The sequence below is a fragment of the Pterocles gutturalis genome, unplaced genomic scaffold, assembly GCF_000699245.1.
Source record: "Pterocles gutturalis isolate BGI_N339 unplaced genomic scaffold, ASM69924v1 scaffold2975, whole genome shotgun sequence".
In the NCBI taxonomy this organism is placed as follows: domain Eukaryota; kingdom Metazoa; phylum Chordata; class Aves; order Pterocliformes; family Pteroclidae; genus Pterocles; species Pterocles gutturalis.
In genome coordinates this window covers 4283-26177 of record NW_010140462.1, presented here as the reverse complement: position 1 = coordinate 26177, position 21895 = coordinate 4283, and the positions used below count along the sequence as shown (strand labels likewise).

The 21895-nt window shown below is 35.7% G+C and overlaps 1 protein-coding gene across 1 annotated transcript in view; it reads left to right on the top strand.

The window, feature by feature from the left end:
- The window catches only part of ISPD (isoprenoid synthase domain containing), a gene marked incomplete at its 3' end in the record, with an annotated part of 53199 nt that overhangs the window by 28832 nt on the left and 2472 nt on the right, over nt 1–21895 (top strand). The window contains exons 3-5 of the mRNA XM_010083656.1: nt 4557–4661; nt 8918–8963; nt 21274–21371. Of these exons, the coding sequence (XP_010081958.1) occupies nt 4557–4661; nt 8918–8963; nt 21274–21371 (249 nt within the window). The remainder of the gene's footprint in view (nt 1–4556; nt 4662–8917; nt 8964–21273; nt 21372–21895) is intronic.

The following is a 21895-nucleotide window of genomic DNA, read 5'->3' as shown; positions in this document are numbered from 1 at the left end:
GGAATATGGAACATGGTTGCTGGTGATGGCAGTGTGGACTGCATTCATTGACCTAAGGACATTTATTCCAGAAAGGGAAGAAGCAAAATTACTCTGTCATTTGTAACTTTTACTATTAAAAAGATACTTCAAAGCATCACTTGTTTTTAACCCTTGTCTCAATAATATTTAAACCTTTAATTGAACATTTTGTTCAATTTCATTCATTTAGGTTGGAAAAGACCCTTAAGATCATAATTTCAATCAAAATTGACTGAGGTGTTGAGATTCCAATGATATTAAGTCCCTATATAGTTTTTGAAAAATCACAAGTGTCAGAAGGCAGGGAAACCCAAATGAATGCCTTCACTGAGAGAAGACTGGAGCCTCAGCACCTTCAGGCTCCTAGGCCTTCAGCTCCTTGGCTGAAATGTGGATTCAGCTGTTATCTTCTGTTTTCCTTTGCCATACATCCTTCACTTAGAACCAACCAATCTATAAGTTCTTTAATGGGTATTTGGTGGACTCAAAAGCAAATGGGGTACCAAAATCTTTCAATATGCAATCAGGAGGTATTCAGGGCATCTGACAGTAGAGTGCAGGGAAATCATGACTCATATGGAGAGAGCACTTGCAGTTACTGCAGTGAAAGGCATTGGGATGTAGGTACAGATCTGCAGAAAAATGGGCTTGCTTAATTCTGTTTCAGGGTAAATTACTGTGTCTTTTCACAGTGAATTACCGCATCTGGATATATGTCACAGGAGTTTTAATAATTAACTGCAGTAGAAATTGTTTCAGAGATGAGCTTACTGAACTCACATTAATCTGTTTCCTCATTCACGTGTTTCTTTCTTCTGTTTGCTGCTTCTGTTGTTTCTCATTTACCTGTGGTGTATTGCTGTAGGCTGAGTGCTTGCTACAAATCCACTGTTACATTCACCATTTTTTTTTGTTTCTTTGGTAATGAACATGCCAAAATACATCTTTAGAAAATATGATTAAAATGGGCAAATTCAGGTTCAGCAAGAGCTTGCGTCTGCTTCTTTTTTAACTTAGTAAAATGTTCTTGATGAATGTTCATGGTATACTCTGGCACTTCAGCAGTGGAGACTTGATTTGCAAGGATCTGGAAAAATCGTAAAGCTCTGCTATTTTGGTTAGTTATGCATTTTAATTGCAAGTGTTCTGATATTGTTATAGAATGGGTTTACGTGGGAGAGTAGAATGGGGACACTTGCTGTAAAAGTGGAAAAAGTACTAAAGATGACACAGCCAGTGGTTACAGAAGTGTAAAAGACCAGCTCTATCCGTGCTTTAAAGATACCTGTGTAAAGGAACAAATCTGAAGATTTTACTTCAGTTAATACATAAGGAATATTGATTATTGTTTCCTTATTTTATAACTTAGTAATTATAAAAAATAAGAAAATGACAATGCTGTAATGAAAATTTTTCTTGGATCTGTGTTTGTTTTGCTGTATGGTTATCAGTTCCTATATATCCATTAAAAGTCTTTTATCAGTATAAAGATACAGGAAAATAGTGCATGTTAACAAGAAACGCAATTGTTAATGTTAAATACTGCTCCTTTATCATTTTACTTGTTCAAAGTGTTATATCGGAAGTAAGTTGGCTTATGGACTATTAGTAAGTACCGGGGAGATACAGGCTGCCTAGCTGCTCTTTTCTCTAACCCCTTGTTTCATGTTTGTGGCTAAGCAACAACAGCATAGCTTGCATTTTAGGAAGTAATATTATTTATCAAAATATTTTCAACCTAATGTAGGGGATGAGGGAAGAAGAATTGGTGTAATGGTGAAATCTGGATCTCACTCTACCATAGCGCTTCATTCAAACATCCACTTCTGGAAAACCAACAAACAAAAAACCACCCACAAAAAAAGTCTGTCCCCAAAACTACCTATTAGAATGCCTTTGAATATTCAACTCTTCAAAAGCATTTTTAAATAACGTATTTCCTTCTGTGTCATTTAAAGAGCTAAACTAATCTGTTTTATTTCTTTTGTGGATATATTTTGTGCCAGTATTTCCAGCTGTTTCCGCCATTTCAAGTTTGTGGTCTGAAACTTAAACTGTGTCTATTGTTTCACAAAGCTATGTGTGCATGTCAAGTTCAGTTAACTGTACTCTGTCAAACTTTATGTTAAAAAAACCTTTCAGTCAGAAAGGGACTTTAGAAATAATAAGAGTTTTAAACAGATTCTTGTAATGTAAATTGGCTCTGGATGTACAATGAAATACATACAGAGGACTTGGGATGAGAATGTTTGCATGCCTGGATTGGTAACAGTTTTCATCATAAATATTCTACAGCTTTTTATTATAGGCACTGTCTGATAGTGCTTAATTTGTTAACTGAATTTCTTAGAGCAATATAGAAGCTTTCAAATTCTGCACCTTAAATATATATTCAAAGTTTCACTTGTGCAGCTGTTTAGTATGTGGGTAATATATAAACTAAACTGGTCTTGAGCTGATACTGCCATTTCATTGTTCTCCTCTGACATCAGTGTATCAGACTTGCAGAAGCGTACACTGTGGCAATATGTTTAAGTTTAAAAAATTACAGATAATTAGTGGTAAATGTCATGATGTACAAGTGTTAGTGAAATATGCTTTTAATTATTACTTCGCTTTGTGTCATATTTCATCCCTTGAAGCCAGCAATACCCTCAAGATGCTTTAGGCCAGTTATAGAACTTCTCCACTCCCTTCTAATTATCAGTAATTAATACCTTGCTAAAAAGTTGGAATTGCTTATTCTTGTCCTAGTATCATTCATTAGCCATATATTTAAAAATGTAACTTAATTTTAATTCAAGGTAAATTCTTTCACAGATAATTTTTCCTGAAATGTTCTCTTTCATTCTGAGGCAAAAGAAGAACACATGGTTTTTTTAGTCTGTGTTTTATTCACATTCGTAGAAAATAGTTTGCGTTCTACAAGAAAATTTTCCTTAAAAACGAAACAAAACAAAAAAAAGGAAACATTTTGGTAATAAATATTTGGAATTGAAAGTTACTAGGCCATTTCTGGCTTCATTGGCAATTGATCTTTGAATCTCTGTACTCAAGAGATCACTACATTTTACGTATTTTGGAGCTAGAGTTCCCTATTCCTTTATGTTTTCTGTTGACCTTTTTTTGTATCTTGATTATTTAAAGAATAGAAATAATTTCTGCTTAGTTTAAAAATATTCCAAAGTGTCTTTTTGAAACACCTGTTTGCTTAGTATTATGAAAGAAGTCTTTCTTTTTAAGTTGCTCTATCTTCTTGTGTCTGTTTTTGTTACACAAAATCCTTAAAAACTTATGTAGAGAAGTATAACACTTAAGTTACTTTTCTTTCTAAGTGGGCTGTGCAGAAGCATCTTGTTTTTGATTGCAAACTAAAATGATAAAATTACTAATTTAAATCAAAGTGATAACTTATTTTTCTAAGACATCTATGTGTGTTAATGCAATTCAGATGTATAATGCTGATGAATTCCTTGAATTTCACTGATGAATTATAAAACAAGAATAGAAACAAAAAGTTTACTTCATCATTTTTATTAAGCTTCTTGAGGAAATTATGTTTAAGAAAGCAAGTTGTATTGCAGCGCTCATTTGGATCTTCTTTAACCCACTTAGATGCTTGCATTCGTGACAATTTTGAATTCTTGAGTCCTGGAGGAGACTGTGAATTACTGAGCACAGTATCTGGATTGTCACATTTTATTCGAAACATGAATTTGTAGACACATGGTTAAATTTGACATGGTGGAAGGGTTATTTCAGCTTTTGTAAAGGAAAGCTTATGCATTGCAGAGTGAACTGTCATTCTTTAAGGAGTTAACATCTTGTTTGAGGTTGCTGAGACTGATAACATCTGGATTGTCACATTTTATTCGAAACATGAATTTGTAGACACATGGTTAAATTTGACATGGTGGAAGGGTTATTTCAGCTTTTGTAAAGGAAAGCTTATGCATTGCAGAGCGAACTGTCATTCTTTAAGGAATTAACCAACATCTTGTTTGAGGTTGCTGAGGCTGATAACAGCCTACTTGCATAATACCATGTTTCACCAAAGCTTTTACCAAAGACTCTTTAAGGAAACTGAATAGATTTGGGATAAGAGCAAGGACTTACCAGAGTAGGTTATTTGTTAGAACACAAGAAACAAGCTGAAGTGTATAACCAGTTTTCATAGCAGTAAAACACCAGTGGAACTTTGTGAAGATCTGTGCTGGGACCTGTGCGACTGTTGTGGTGTTTTGCTGCCAGCCAGGGTCACAGCTATGACAAGGAGCTAATTGAATTCATTTGTGGTTATAAAGTATTTATTTACTGCTATGACGATTTGTTGACTGGCTAGAATTTGGCCTAAGCTTGTTGGAAGGGTTTTATTTTTGATCCATCTGGAACCTACCTACCTAATACAGCAAGTATTATTCTGGAAGGACTGTTGAGGTGCAAGGTTTAATTAATGAAATAAAATCTGTTATTGCTTAAAAATATGATTTCTTTAAGACTAATTAAGAATATTTATTCTTTTTTAATTACTACAGTGTACAGACTATGACCTGGATTATGGAACTGAATGTTTGCATCTGGCTTTGAAATACTGTAAAACAAATGCAAAACTTGTTGAAGGAACAGCTGACCTCTGGAAGGTAAAGGCAATAATGATTTCTATCTTTTACATATCTTTTAAAATTAATAAAATTTGGATATTATGATAAAAGGTCAGATGTGTTTTCAATTGTAGTTAGGCTTCTCTCTTCTGAATTTCAGACCTGTTTGTTTGTGGTTTATCATGAGCTTTTTAGAACTTGCTGTAGACAGACTTGGGCAGATGTTACCTGAGATAGTCAATGAAGTATTTATCTCTAAATAGGAAAACCAACTAGGTACTTGAATAACCTTAGATTGTGTAAAACTATAAAGCTGTAATCTCTAAAACTAAGAACATTCTTTTATCAGAGGAGCTTTCTCCTGCTATTTCTATGTCTTTTGTCTGTTTTCCTCCACTTTTCCTGTGAGGGCATCTCTTTTTCTGTGATGCCAAATATGTGGCTAAAAACAGTTTGATTGTTGGAGCAGTTCATTACATTCAGTAACACTGTAATGTTTAAGACCTCTTCAAACAATCTTTAAAAAGTATTTAAACATCATTCACCTTGTCTGATAATCTGTAGGTTCCTGACGACTGACAAAGCAGGTGTGTATACAGGTGCCAAAGGATATGTCATTATTCCTGCTTGAAAGTATCCCATTTCGTTGTTTTGGATGGTGGGACATTATTCTTTCTCAGTAGCTGTTGTGTCATACAATTTTTAAGTGTTTCTTTATTTTATTTTTTTTAAATTTTATTAGTTAACACATTGAAGGATCTGGAAGCCACTCAGAGCACTCCATCTGTCTTGGACAGTAAATTTCCTCCAAGGGGACATTATCCCATTCCCAGGCAGAGCTCCATGTGCTGCAGCTGGTCATTGACAGAGGGTGACGCCCCTTCTTCGTTCTGGGGCAATATCCTCTTAAATAAACTATAAAATCATGTAATAGAATGTAATTGTTGGAGTCTAATATATATACACGTGTGTGTGTAATGCTGATGAAAACTGCATTGTTAGAACATTTTTCAAAGATTGGCACACATTTGAAAACTGATAGTTTTTAGCTGATAGTATGAAAAATCTTCACCATTTCTAAAAACAACAGGTTATTTTCTAATCCTACAAAAATATCCCATACAAAGGAAATCTGTGTGATATATTAGTGTAACAAAGGGAAATACTTGTTAAACTAAAATGCAGTGGATTTTGTGTATATGTGATCGTAGCTTTGCTGTATTTGTTTGATAAAAGCTATGTTTTGCATTTTATGTACAGTTTTTTTAAATCTGAAATGTTCATCAAGCTAAATCAGTTTGAAGAAGACTTTTAAACATTGAATGGGAATAATTTGGGGTAACTTTTAAAAGAGCAGCTTCCTAGGTAGTGGAAAGTTGTAATCGGACAGTTGAGAGAGAAGAGCACACAGAACACCAAACAAACCAGCCCTTGTCTGATGATTTTGAGATTTTATGAAATAGATATAGTAGATTGTTCATTATATGGAAAAGTAGAGAAATGTTTAATGAGTAAGACTATTTTACCTTTGCCGAATAAGCAGATGGTGGATTCATGCTCCTTGATAGTGAAGTATTTGTGTTGAGTTTTAGTATTTGGCCTACTGATATCCTCTATTGCAGCGATAACATTCAGAAAACCTTGGAACACTATATTCTCAAGAGGACAAAATGAAAATTAATGTTGTCACATGGAGAGAGATAATCTGAGTAACTAGAAGCCTGTGAGCTTGATATTGATCAACAAAATAAAAGGGTGCACTGCAACAGGCAGATATTGATTAATAAAGAGTTAAGCGACTAATGTAATTAATGCCAACCAACATGGAATTATAGATTAAAAATTGCATAACTGTTATATTTCAGAAGATAATTCTCACCATGTACAGTTCTGCAGAAACTGTTACTGTCTCTAAGCTATTTGACATTTGTCTGATAAAGTTTGCAGACAAAGATTTAAGGATTTGTAAATAAAAATATAATTGATCAGAAGTAACCTATTGATAAAGACTGCTTGTCAAACAATTGAAACAAGTGGTATGCTTTTCATTGCAGCCAAATATAAAGAAATGGTTTTAGAAAGAAACAAAAAAAGTATAGGCTATATTTAGAGGATTGTTCTAGGCAGGCAGTGACTTTGAATGGGGTGTAGGAATCACAGAGGATAGCAGGTTTCCCCTGTGGGCAAAATACCTACGTATGTCAGGCACGGAAATAGAAACAAGAATATCAAATTAGAAAAGAGATGTTTTAGTGTCACAAGTGCATCTAGAATGCTATGGTCAAATCTGGACTCAAGCTCTGTGCAACTGTTGATAAATAGAGAAGGTTCAGAGAAGACTATGAAAAAAGAAGATTAAATGGTAATTTGATAAGTCTGTAGAGATTAGGTTAGTGGTGTGATATAAAGAAAACAGAAATGGATGAGGTAGGAGGGCTCTCTCCTGCAAAGTGAGAGAAAACTTCTCAGTGCTTTCTTGCTTATTCTTTTTCCACTGTGATTTTTGCACCTCGCCTGGGCTGTGAGAGTGGAGAGTGCCTTCTTACTTTCTGGTGCAGAGTGGCAGTTAGTTCTTCTTGGTTGATTTGGCTAGGTCTGAATTGCTTCTGGCTGGGGTCAACCTAGGATGCAAATCCACTTTAGTGAAACTAGAGGTAAAGCAATATAGCTGCTCAGAACAATAAAATGCTGTGTTGACTAGCCTTAAAAGTTGTTTAAGACAGAATTTCGGAAGTTATTTTAAAGCATAATTCTTAATTTTTATTCTTCTATGTTATTTTCTTGAAGACGGCCTACTTTATGAAGTAACTTCTTTTCAAAATCAGACAATTTAAAAATCGTTTTGCATCTTAAAGAGATTGTGAACCCTGGAGTATGTGAGACCACTTTTGACAGAGCTTAGATAGTCTTGTTTCTTGAAAGCTTTTGAGATGGTAATCTGTTATAGGTTTACTGAAAGTTCAGTATAAAATCCCTCTGGAAACAGGTAATTAGAAAGAAACCTTCTAACGGCATTGGTGATTCCATGGTTCTTTATCCTTAAATTCAAGACATTGATTCTTCCCCATAGTATGTAAACTCACTTAAGATTTCACAGGCTAGATTCGTTCTCTGGCTGCTTCTCCTGCACGACAAGCTGTGGTAAAGTAAGTTAATTTTTAATTTTGAAAGAATATCATTCCTTGGAGAAGTGATGCATAATGAGAAAGGTAGTATTATTCATCTGTTTCTGACACAGCTTAGTTTCTGAGATGGGAAGGAAAGCAGTTGCAAGAATCCTTATGTTGAAATAATAATTTACTTGGAGACTAAAGTGATAGTACCTACAATAGTATGTTTCTGTTCTAAGATTTACTTTGCAGCACTAAAGCTTTTGGAATCCTATTCAGTAAATTTCAGAAAGAAAGAAAAAAGTTATTCAGACAAATGCAGAAAATCCAGTAATATTTTATTTAACATAAAAGGAGGTTAGAGTAAAAAAAAAAAAGACAAATATTTAGGAGTTATATCACTTGTGTCACTGCATGTCATTGCGAAGACGTTGCTGGCAGACTGTTAGTGGCTTGGGTAGATGCTGTCTTCAGTGTTCTGTTATTTTATTTGCAAATTCTGGTGCTGGGATTGTCAACCGCCATGAGAGTACAAAGGCAGATATGAAAAGTGGTTTTTTTCAAATACCGAGTAAATATTCAGCATCTTATTGTCCATTTAACTTCATCTGAATAATGTCTTCAAGAAGTTCTTGATGGTTTTTATCCTCTGAAAGCTCATATAAAGCCTCCTGTAGTCTCACTGACTTCCACTGATTAATTGGACTCTTATTAACAGTAACAGTCTTGCACTACTGAAAAATTACACCTATTTTAGTAAAAGAAATAATGAGGCTTCTCCCTGGCTGCCATTTTAATGATCACAAGTCCTCTAAAAAATTAATCTATTTCATTATAAAATTAGAGTAGAAATGCAGTTTTTTAAGGAATTATGAAAATTGATGTGTGAAAATAGATGCAATAGCATGCTTTTATGATTCCTTAAAGGGTTAAAAATAGCTTTAGCTTTGAAATGAGTTCTAAGCCAATCTAAGAATCTAAAAAAGGGTTTATCTTGAGTCTCCTGTAATTTCTGCAACTTCTGTTCTCATGACTTGCCAGTGATATTTTACCGGAATTAAGAAATTGACAATATCATTTGTTTATGGTATTTCAAATGTAAAGAATTGCCTTCAGGGCATTATTTTATTGGTTTTACATTCCTTCCTGCTGTGTTAAATCTAATGAGGTTTGTCTGTCCTTTAGGTGACCTACAAGCGGGATCTGTATGCAACTGAATCGATTATTAAGGGTATGTGTTCGTCCTTGTGGCTGTCAGCTTGCATATTTCTCAGTCTAATTTAGAATCTTGTATGCTATAGTTTTAAATGTCTTTAAGAACAGCTTTATGGTGAATAAAATGTGCTTACGCAAGTTGTTTTAGCTTGTTCACTGGAATACTTATATTATGCGTTATTTACCTTTATTTACTTCTCCTAGAATAGAGGACCTTATAAAAAGCTGTGTATATAACAGCGTCAAACAGAGATTAATTTTGCATGGCTTTATAAGGAATAAACAATTTTTTTTTCTTTCATTTGCAGTTCAATTCCGAATATGTTCCATCTTTCTAATTTAAGTAGTAGACTGAAAATTAAGTATTAACTCTTTAGGGCTCTTCATTCTTCTGCATACAACAACCTGTTACCTAAATTGACATAGCAATTATATGATATTGAGGGATAAAAGCCTGGAAACTGATGAAGAGAAAGGAACTTCCCTTTGGATTAAAAATACTTTTCCAGAGAAAAGAGTGTGGTTCCTATTTAAGAAAAAGAGCAAAACCCATGTGCTATTAGGACATGGTGAGTGATTGGCTGGTTGTTCATTTTGGTGGCTCATATGTTGCTAAAAGATCCAGTATTGGTTTAACTCCTGGTTTGGGTAAATTAGACCGTGCTGAGCTCAGCTCTGTCACTGTAGGCAAGCTAGAAAGCTTACAGATAGCTCAGGTATCACTGGTATTCCGCATGCTGCTTCGCTAAACTTCCAGGAATGCAACAAGTTTGAAGTTTCCGATTATTACAGTGGGCACATATTGCATATTATATGCATTTCTAGAACTAGCTGACTGATTTTTTCAGGCATGTATCAAGGAGATAGGGCTGGGAAACCTTGGAAGTTCTAGTTTTGACAGGGACTGGGTTCTCGTCTCAATACCTGGAGGCCTGAAATTTTTGTAAATCTTGTTTTGAGTAGGATTCTTAGAGGTTCCACAATCGACTAGCTTTCAAGCTTAGGATTTCCAAACATAGTAAAGACAAGAAGGTGGCTGGAGTAGTAGGCATGAATTTACAAAGGGGAAATCATGCCTGACCAACCTGATAGCCTTCTACATGTAATGACTAGTATGATGGATGAGAGAAGAGCAATGGGTACGGTTTGTCTTGATTTTAGCAAGGCTTTTGACACTATGTCACATGACATTCTCATTGACAAACTGATGAAGTACAGACTAGGAAAGTCTAGGCAGTGAGGTAGATTGAAAACTGGCTGAACTGCCAGGCTCAAACAGTAAAGTTCAGCTGGAGCCCAGTCACTAGTGGTCTACTCTAGGAGTCAGTGCTGCTTAAAATCTTCGTTAATGATCTGAATGATAGGGTAGAGCACACCCTCAGCAAGTCTGCAGATGATGTAAAATTGGGAGGAGTGGTTGATAGACTAGGTGGTTGTGCTGCCATTCAGAAGGACCTTGACAGGCTGGAGAGATGGGTGAATGGGAGTCTCATGAAATTCAGTAAGGGCAAGTGCAAACTCCTGCACTTGGGAAGCAATAACCCCAGGCACCATTAGTGGCTGGGGACTGACCAGTGGGAAAGCTGCTCTGCAGAAAAGGCCCCGGGGGGTCCTCGTGGACAAGTTGAACAGGAGCTGGCAATGCGCCCTTATGGCAAAGAAGGCCAGCAGCTGTGGTAGGCAGAGCATTGCCAGCAGGTCAGGGGAGGTGATCCTTCTCCTCTGCTCAGCACCAGTGAGGTCACATGTGGAGTGATGGGTCCAGTTCTGGACCCCCCTGTGCAGGAGAGACGTGGTTGTACTGGAGAGGGTCGAGCAAAGGGCTGTGACGATGATTAAGGTAGTGGAGCATCTGTCATGTGAGGAGATGCTGCAAGAGCTTGGACTGTTACGCCTGGAGAAGAGAAGGCTCAGGGGGATCTTAGCAATGTGTATGAATGTCAGAGGGGACAGAGGGAAGAAGGCAGAGCCAGACTCTTCCTTAATGATGCTCAGCAAAAAGAGAACAGGCAATGGACACATACTGAAGTACAAAAAATTCCATTTATACATCTGGAAAGTCTGGAAATTCTTAGGAGTCTCAGGTTTTTTGTTAGAAAGCTGGGAGTTGGAAGGGAGACTGTCTGTCCTTGATTTCCTAGGAAATATTAGTTCAGCTGAGATTGCCAATATGAGCATCTCTTGGCTTATAAATGCCATTTTTAAATCAGCTTTTATTGAGTTACTGAAAAGAATATTTCATCTCAAATTACTTCAGTTCATAGATGGAGAACAGTATTTTTAACTTATTCAAGCTTATGGGAAGCTTTGAAAATGGGGGTGTGATCTGACTTTTTTCAAAATATGTGATATCTCCATTTTGTCCAGTTATTTTTTGGTAGCTGTTGGATATTCACAGAATTTATGCAAACAGAATTCATTGTGCCATTTAGATTTTTTTTACAAATAAAATCTAGATAAGAAGTTCTTGAGTTGGTCCAGTGATTATCAAAGCTTTTTTTTTTTTTTTTAATTTTCTGAAATTCTTGTGCTCTTGGAAAAATACGTAGGAGTTTTAATTTAATTTTAAGTGATCTTTTATTGGAAAAAACAATTCAGTTTGACTATAAATTTTAAAAGCTCAAATATTGTTATTGTGGTTGTCATATGAGCAAAATGGCTGACAAGACAAAAAAAATAGTTAATAGAGTTAATCAGTATAGAAAAGAGGGATTTCATGGTACAGTATGATATAAAATTAAGAAATGATTTTGTCTCATTGAAGAATGGGAGTTGGAACTAATACTTTATCTTGAATGATATTTCAATGGAAAAAAGGGAAGCTTCCAATCTTTGAGAAGTACAAAAGTAATTATGTGAAAAAAAATTATTTTTTTCCAGTCTAAAAATAGATCCCATTACAGTGGTTATTTTGCTTTTGCTTACTTAGCTAACTAATAATCTGACTTGTCCCACTGACTTAATTTCAGTAAAATCAAGTAAATAAGTTTTTGTAGTTAGAATGGTAGAAAAATGTATATTAAAATTTTTTAAAACCCCACTTCTGAGACCTTTTTTGCACTGTCAGCATCCAGTTTATTTCATCTAGCAAGATGCAAATCTATCTACTCCGTGACAGGCGTTCTCACTGAATTCCTAATTCTAATAGCGTGTATGCATGCTTTTACAGTAGGGATTTATTTTAAGCATTATCTGTAATTTTAAGTATTATCTATATAGTGGAGGCTTTCAAAGAAAAATTTCCACTGATGGTGACGTTAATAAGGAAATGCAGAAAGCTGATTCAGCTGCTTGGATGTGCTCTTTTGTTACAATATTTGTAAATATTTGCTGTAACAAGCATTGTTGTACTTCTGTCAGTAAAGCTTGCTGAAGCCAGTAAGACCAGCATAAAATGATGTAAATCCCATTAATCAGCTAAATGAATGTGCTGCGTTGATCATATCTTGACAAAAGGTTCAGTATTCAACTTGGAAAAAAATATCAGCAAACTCCTAGTTCTATGTTAACTTTGATCTTGTTTTCCATTTTCCTGTGTATTTTTCATATTTATTTACCATGTATGTTCTCAATATTTAATGGCAATTTATCAGTCATTACTGGATTGAGTAGGTCCATTTTCATTTACATTTTCCTTGAACTTAACTGTAGACTGTACTTCTTTTGTAATACAAAGGCCAATTTATTGAACTGTATCAGTCAGTATTACTGAAATATTTGAGTTATTTAGTTTAGAGGGCCTTCAGTATGTACGGAGGATGTATAAATTTTAAAGGAAATGAAAAATCAAAACCAGTGCTTATTTATGTTTTTAAAAACTTATTGTTCGTCTTGCAGTTCATTTGATCCTTTACTAGATACGTTCTTCTGTAGTGGGCAAGGACAAAGCCAGATGGATACCTTATGTAAAATGTTGCTTTATGTACCTAGAGAAGGAGACAGCACCCTGCTCTCATTATCAGCTGTCCAGTTTGCTTATGCCTCCTTCCTCACATATCCCCATCATTACAGAGCAGCTCTTGTGAAGGTGGGAACTGAGTGATCACGTTTCGTGTGGGGAAACTAGAAGCTAATGGAGTCGTGTGAAAAAAATGGTTTTTGTGCTCTCCCTCTGCTGCCCTCTCATCCTTATAAGGGTGATGCCTTGCATTCATTTAATCAGTGCTACCCTTTCTTCTTTATAGATTATTTTAAAAATAACTAGTAGATTTGTAATATTTTTGAAACATTTTGCTTAAAAATATTTTAATTGTATGTTATGCTAATTTTATGTAACACATACATGCTATTATTGCATACAAAAAAAAATTATAAACCTGAAACAATACTGCAGCTTTCCTGCAAATGAATTTCTATGTTCCTCTGTATATAGGTGCTTCAATGATCTCATCAGTAATTGTCATGCTTTAACCCCAGCTGATAGCTCAGCCCCTACACAGCCTCTTGCTCACTCCCCCTCAATGGAATGGGAGAGAGAATGACAAGAGTAAAAGTGGGAAAACTTTGTGGGTTGAGATAAAGGCAGTTTAATAGGTAAAGCAAAAGCTGCGCGTGCAAGCAAGCGAAACAAGGAATTCATTCACTGCTTGCCATCAGCAGGCAGGTGTTCAGCCATCCCCAGGAAGGTGGGGCTCCATGATGCTTAGTAGTTACTTGGGAAGACAAATGCCGTAATTCCAAACATCCCCCCTTTCCTTCTTCTTCCCCCAGCTTTTATTGCTGAGCATGGCGTCATATGGTATGGAATATCCATTTAGTTGGTTGGGGTCAGCTGTCCCAGCCGTGTCCCCTCCAGGCTTCTTGTGCACCCCCAGCCTGTTTGCTGGTGGGGTGAGGTGAGAAGCAGAAAAGGCCTTGGCTCTGTGTGAGCACTGCTCAGCTGTAACTAAAACATCTCTGTGTTACCAACACTGTTTCCAGCACAAATCCAAAACATAGCCCCATATGAGCTACTATAAGAAAATTAATTTTGCCCCAGCCAGAACCAGCACAGTCATTAAAGAAGATTAGTTATAGTTTATTTAAAAAATAAGAGCTATTCCAAGCAGCTTTCGCTACATCTGCTTGAGTAGAACATGAGGATGCAGCTTATTCAAATGAAGGGAACATTCACTAAGTTTAACTATTTCTGTTTATAGCTGGAGCAAAAATGCTGTGAATGACTGGTCATTCTCTTCATAGATACATAGTTTACATGTGTATTTCATCAGGTTGTCACATTTTTTGTTTTCACTAAAGCCAATACAATATTTTCCAGCTGTTGGTTATGATAAAAAGTATATGTAGCTTAAAGTAAAAATGAAGACCTTCGTGATGGTAAATAAGGTTAATCCCTTACTTGATCTTTACTTATCTAGTGATCTGTTACTGTGGCAGCATGCAATGTATCAGGTTCAGTAACCACGGTAGTTGTCTTTATTACGCCTGGTCTGTATGAAAAACTGTACTTTAAGTTCATTGAAGCTTAGGTTTGCTTTTTGCTGCGTTGGATGAGTTCAGGAAGGGGATACAAACTTGGCTGGCAGAAGTCCCCAGTGTACTATTGTGCTACTCCTGGCTCACACAAGACCCACGTGCTTGTGGATTTTCAGATACTGTTCCCCCTTAGAAGCATCCTCAGGGATGGGTTTTCTGTATATCTACCTCCTCTTTTTCCTTTCCTTCCTTTATTTTTCTTTAAGATGATGATGAAATACTAGAAACTCCAGAAAGGCACATTTATGGCAGGAATACCTGCCTTCCCATGTGGTATTTACTATCTTTTGCCTTGTTAAAACCTGTTTCTATTGCTTTTGCTTGGCTCTGGCTGCTAGTGTGACTATAACCTTGCTGACCATAACTGGCAGCAATCTTTCCTACCTATATAGCAAAGAGGGTGCCTCTTCCCCACTCTGTGTATCACTTTGGATATAAATGGTGTTACCCGTGGGATGATGATCTGCCTGATGGTTATTCTTTATCTCAAGTTGTTGAAGAGGACACAGGACTGAAATGTAGCATTGCGCACTGGATAGTACAATCCTGTGTAACGTACTCAGGTGGATTCAGGTTCCAGGTTCAGGCCACGTAGAGTGCCTGAAGGGGAAGTCCTGCATGACACTGTAAGGTTGGGTTGCAAGGTACCAAATCTCGGCATGCCATCTTGTATGCTGTCAAGGTTCTCGGATGTCCCAGAACCTAAATGTGTGGGCTGGGAGGGTGTAGGGTGCTAAGGGCACTGACCTCACACCAGCTCACTGCTACTGTTCCAGTCTTCACAACTGATTTCTTTATTATTAAGGGATCCAATTTACTTTGCTGGATGCACATTTTATCACTGGATGAATTCAGAAGTGATGAAGAACTTTTGAGTGCACACATCTAATTTTGTGACTAAAGTTCCAAATTTTGTGTCATCTATAGTTATATTTATTAGTGACTGAATCTTGGTTTCCTTCATCTTCAGATTGACAGTTATCTTTTCTGTTAACCTGTTAGTTTTATTTCAAAAATCCATTTAAGCTATATTAAAAATATTTGATCTACTGAGAATTGTTTATTGAACTGTTCCCTTTCTGCTTTCAAATAGTATTTTTTTATGAACTTCAACAGGTCTTTAAATACTTAAATTTTTATGCTAGAATCTTAATGTTACACTTGTGCCGTTGACAGTTTTGCTAAGGAACAGGTTCCTTGTGATCCAGGTTGACATGTTATTTCACTATCATTTATTTTTGAGGTGGTCTTACATTTCTGTCTATTGTCCGTATATTACATTATAATTCTGTAATTAATCAGATGATATACAAGAAAAATGATTATGGTAATATGTGTTTGTCAATTAAATGACACCTGAAAAAAGTACAGTTAATGATGTGATTATAATTATGAGGCTGTTTTTTATTTAGTTATATTACAAATGTAATTCTACCTCCGTAACAAGTCCCAAATGTTTTATAGAAGCACAGCTAGATTTTTAACTGCTGGCCTAATGAGACATGGTAATTGACAGATTTCAGCTTGCTAAACTTGACTCACGTAGAAGTATGAAAAATATGCATGTATACATACATTTTTGTCCTTTAGATATTTATATGTATATATATTATTCTTATTCAAGGCAATACAAAGAAACACTTCAGTAATGTAAATAGACTAATGAATTATTTACCTTTTGAGACTGTTTTCTTATAACATGTCTTATTAATTTGCTTACTTCCTCAAGTCTCTTTTATGACTGTATAATGAGAGTCTGAGTCCTAACATCATGTGTTTTATAAACAGTAAATTTAATGCTTTTCTTTATTTAAGCAGGTATGAACTTGTAGAGTGTGCAGACAAGGTGGCACACGCCTATTTTTAATAGTCTTGAAGTAAGAAAACATCATCTTACAGTAAGGGTGACTCATCTAGAAATGTAGTTAAGATCAAGCTATACAAAACATCTTAAAGAATTTCCATTAGGACTGCAGCCCTTGGGGGTAGGTATCTTTGAACTCTAGTTCCAACTTGAAATCTTTAAATGGTTCTTCTCAGTAGAATTTTGTAACTTAGAGATTTACTCTCCTCCTCCTTTTTCTTTTCTTAAGGGCCCTTCTTCTGCAATAACTTTATCACAAGAACGTGCATTTGCAGATTGCATGTTTTGCCTTCACATTTGGTTAAATAAGTACCTGCTGATGTAGATACAATTATGTTTTGCAAGTGCCAAGAAAAACTGTTTATGACTGTTGGGAGCTGCATACTATGTTTTGTGTTATATGAAGAGCCCGCATGACTTGTTATCAAAAAAACCCAAAACAAAACGTAAGCCTTGTGTACGATAGGACACTTACTTGAGGTAGGCTGAAGTTTTATGGGCACACATTAACCGGTGGCTGTTCCCTGCTGTGAGGCAAAGAAACAGACTGGCAGGTGAGGAGGTACTCCTCAGAATAGTTATTGTCAGGGGGAAACAACCTTCTTCCTTGTCTTCTACCACAAAATCTTCCTCTCTTTCTTGTATGCTAAAATTAGTAGGGGCAGTGTCAAATTTGGCTTTTGGTTTTTGTGGTTACAGAGAAATGTGGAATGAATAAACAGAAAATTGGTACATAGTTTTGGTTACCTATGTTATACAAATAACAATTTCAACTCATTCTGTTAAGCATTAATGAACTAAATGCTTTGTGGTACTTGTTTCATTTTTCTTGTGTTTACAGGGGTAGAAACGTCTCTGTTGTGAGATACTAAATATGCCAGGGAGAATCATCCTGAATTTCCAGAGCAGTCAAGCCATTGCTGTGTAGAAAGTGAAAATGGGATTATGATAAATTAATTTACTATTTTGAATACACTGCAAACTTCAGAAGTATTTTGATGAATAGGATGTGCTTCCAAAATAGTAGGAATTATAATGACAGACCAAGAATGGTATGGTATGAACATGTTTACAAAACCAAATGTATGTATACATGTATATGTGCAATTAAGAGAAAAAAATGTACGTCTCTAGGCTAAAACCTATTTGCCATTCATATGCATTTTTATTTTTATGCTTTTAATTCTCTACGACATGATATTTATGATCTTTATTCAAACACAGTATTAATTGTTGCTTGTTTGAGGCATGCTTTTCAGGGTAAACTTGTAAGTCAGTTGTTATAGTACACTTAATACATTATCCAACTCAGGTAGTTCAATAAACATGCATCCATTTTAGTTTCTAATTTTGGGTGAGATCCTAAGATAAAGACTGTACCAGGTGTTACTGAATAATAATTTGATCTAACGCTTTCAGGATATCAAAGAAGGGTACAGAAAAATTGAAAATTAAGTTTTGTGGTGGAGAGAGAAGGAAGTTTAGTGGACCAAATTCTGAAATCCTATATCCAGTTCATCTTTAATGAAGAAAATGTCTACACCTTTCCTGATGGAGAAGTTTACTATTTGATCTAACAGAATTTGACGGTGTAAAGTTTTAACTTTTTTTAAATTTTATGCAAAAAATATGCTCTGAGTGAATGTTAAATGTGATGCAGTATGGGGCAGGTTACTCCATAATAAGGTACAGCTGGGAAGAAGCTGAGAGTAAATGGGAGATGTGTATTGAGAAGAGGAGGTTTCCACGGAAATAATGAGTTTAAAGTCAGTAGAGGAAGAGGAAGGCAAACTAAGAGAGAGATTTTGATAGGTAATGTAATAGTGAGAGAGAAAAAAAAGAAGGTTGGGAAGAGGAAAAGGAAGGCATGGTGTGAAAGTAGGGGAGAAAAGTAGAACAGTGGTGCATTGTGGGAAGAGAAGAAGCAACAGGCAAAAACTGAACCAAAGGAAGTTCCAACTCAGGTAAAACTCTTTTACTAGGAAGTAAAGAGTCAAGCAGTGAACAGGTTGACTGGAGAGGTTGTGCAGTCTCTGTCCTCAAAGATTTTCAATAGCCAGGGGGTAAGGAGATGAACGACCAGGCCTGACCTCATGGGTGAACTGCTTTGAGCAGGAGTTTGGACTAGAGACCTCCAGAGGTCCCTTCCAGCCTGAATTATCCAACAGTCCAATGAAAAGCAAAATTTTATTACCTGAGTATTGAAATTCTTTGTGACATGGCCATGACATGGCTTTCCAAAATGACTGTTTGGTTCCCCCAGACTTCTGAAACCCAGGAATGAAATGCTTGTGGCAGTTAGATTTGCCAACAGTCAGCAGAACTCATGAAACCCGTGGAGTTAGGAGCCAGTGCTCCAGCTGCGCTCACTGGGTTCAGTGTCATTACGCTGAGGGACGTAGAGCTCCACCAGCCTACCAGAGGTGGGACACAGGCAGTTTCAGGGGAAAAGGCTATGCTCAGCCTTCCTTCCCACAATACAGCAAAGGTGCAGACCGTCTAAATGAACACAAAGATTTGTTTGTCCGCTTGAAACAGTTCTGTTTAAGTTGAAAATGAGTTTTAAATGTCAGCTAGAACAGCACCATTGCTTCACTATGATGATTTTATAAACAATGATTTCCCAGACTTCCTTTATACATTTTTTCTTGATCATTTAAAAGCATACAACATCTTTTCAATGTGTGAATTATCCTTACTTTCATTTTTTCATACTTTATCGATAGACTTTCCCCTCTAACATTGCATTCCTCCTCCAGATTAAAAATATATTTTTTCACACTTCATTCAACTTTGCTTTCTGCTTTAGTAAACTCAACCTGCAAATCTTAATCGCCTTTTTTGTAGTCTTTTGTCCTTTCTCATTTGTGTTACAGGAAGTTAGAGGTTTAAGGGGGCTGGGGAGAGGAGGGAAAAGGCCTTTTATAGTTGTGGTCTTTGAGCAGCCTCTTGTGAGGTTACTTTTGATACTTGCTGTTGATAACTGACTTCTTTTTAAAAAGAACGGCCTAAGCGTAAGTTACAGTGCCTTTTTAGATTCCACAGCCTTCTTCCACATGTGGATTTTTCTAATAGCTCCAATCTGACCTTCTTCATTAAATTACTTACTTCCATAGAATCTGAGCTCTTGAAATCTGATATGCCAGTCTGGTTTATTATGTACATCTATCTTGTATCTGCAGTATATCTGCATTCCATGTACAGTACTAAATTCAAGTGGCTCTTGCTCTCTGATTTCAGTCTATCTGCCGGTTTCTTTCTGCTGATAAGAAATTAATTCAATATGGTTTTCCATTGACCCATTTTTTAGACTGTAAAGTTATTCCGTATTAAGTAGAAGCCAACTTTGATGCATGTTCAGTATATTTTTTTGCGCAGTGAGTCTATGGGAAGATAATTTCTCTCACAGTTGTGGTATCCTCTGATTTCCAGTCCTGTGAGAACTGGCCATGCATTTTTTTAATTCTCGCTTTCATCTAGTTGTGACGGTTTATAAGCAGATGTTTATTGTTCTCTCTCTTTCTTCCCCCCTCCCCATTCTTTCTAACTTAGTACAAAGCCAGTTGCTATGACTATTTTAATTGTCACTTTATAAATATTGAACATAGTAAATGCCCAGTAATCATATTTTGGTATCCTCTGTGGTTAATTCACTTTTTCTGCTCACAAAAAATTGTGTTTAAAAATAACAAGTCACTTTCCAGTAATGTTAACTCTGCAGCAGCTTTAAAGATAATTTTCAGACCTGTATGTCTATTTTTGTAAAGAAGTATTTGATTTTACAATAGAAAAAGTGAAGAAAGCGAGATGTTTACTTAAGTAATGCATCTGATTGAACTTATTATGTGGCATGTAATTATAAAAAAAACTTTCCACATGCTACAAATATGTATCTTTATATTCAGACTTGTTTGAAGAGCAGTTAGGCCATATTTTTATGATTTTTTTTTTTTATGTCTTTCTGTACTAATGTATTTTGTGGTGGTGTTTGGTGTATTTCTGTCCCTGAAGTCTCATTGAAGTCTGCTTTAAATATAATTAGACTTTACATTTATTAAATTTCTAGCTATTTATGGAATGGCTACCAGAAAGACATTGGAAATCTTATGTTTTAGTCTGCATATTAATTCAACATCTAAAGGATAAAATCCTGAATTAGAAGTGAGAGTTCCAGACTTGGCTTGTTTTTATTTGTTTGCTTAAAGAAAGGAAAATGAATCGTCAAACTGAAGTCAATAACGAGAGAATACAAATTTTCTGAAATATCTGCTTTATGGAGCAGATCAGGCAGTAACCTGAAACTATTGTTCCTGGTAGCAACAAAATATTATATTTTTTTCACTCACCAGTAAGTGATCTAAGGTGTTCCCCACGCCAGGATCTTTGTCTCTGACTATGGAACTTTTTTGATACTGAAGTGAACAGTTATATCTGCTGTCTCCCCAAACAATATCTTCAATACTTTTTTTTTTTTTTTAATATTGTGTAGTATATGTTGTTGGGAAGAGGATTTATGCTATCTGGTGTGTCCTTTGTTGGTTTTTTTTTGGTTTTTTTGGTTGTTTTTTTTCCTCAATATGGCTGACATTGCATTTAGTGATCTGTTGAAGTGAATAAGTGGCATGAAGATTTCTAAAAGTTATTTTCTTGGTTATCATCTAGTGTCAGTAATGTGGACCTGAACAAATACCTTTTCATAGAAGTCCCTTATTTAAATGGGCTTTGGGGACAGGCCTTATGTGATGTTTTCATGCTATACAAAATAATATATAATATTAATTTTATATTTGTGATGTATGTTATATAAGTTATGTAGTTATATTACCTGTGCCTTGAAATAAGTAATCTTAAAATTAAATTTACAGCTGTTGAAAAGATTCTGTCAAGAGACAGCAGTAGATGAATTGAAGGTAATGTTTAGCAGATTAGTAATTTTGATTGATTTATCTTTGCATGAAATCCTAAGGGTTTTTTTTCTTGATCACAGACAACCTATCGCAAAAAGTGTGTGTTGTTACGGATGTGAAGGAAACTGTTGCACAAGCAGGTTTTCTCCTTTGTGAATCTCTGAAAAGCCAAATAAATGTAAGTAAAACTCTGTCTCTAAACTGTATGATTAATTTAATGTTTCTGGTTGTCACAATTCATTAGAAAGGGTCTAAATAATGTGAATACAGAAAGTGAGACCTCCTGTGTCACTGTAGTATTTATTACAAGGGATTAACACCAGGTGTGGTAGTTACCAAGAAGGAAGCATCTGCTGCCAAGTTATGTTGTAGAGGAGGATTTTACAGATTCTCTTAAAAAGTATATATTAGATTAAAGGAGAAATTGGATCCAGACAGCAGAGGCCATTTTCTTTAGATTAGGCCCGAATTGTTACAAATGTTACAGAGGAAATGCTTTTGTTACTTGAAGTCTGAATTGAAGTCTGAACCAATTAAAGAGTAAGTTGTGTTCCTGCAGAGCCACAAATGCAAAGTCAATTTAATCTGCCATTTGCAGAGAGATAGGGGTACATTTCACTCCTAGGGAATGCTCACTGAAGCCTTTACTGTAGGATATTGATGGAATTTTCTACTGGCATTTAACTGTCTTTTCCTCTTTCA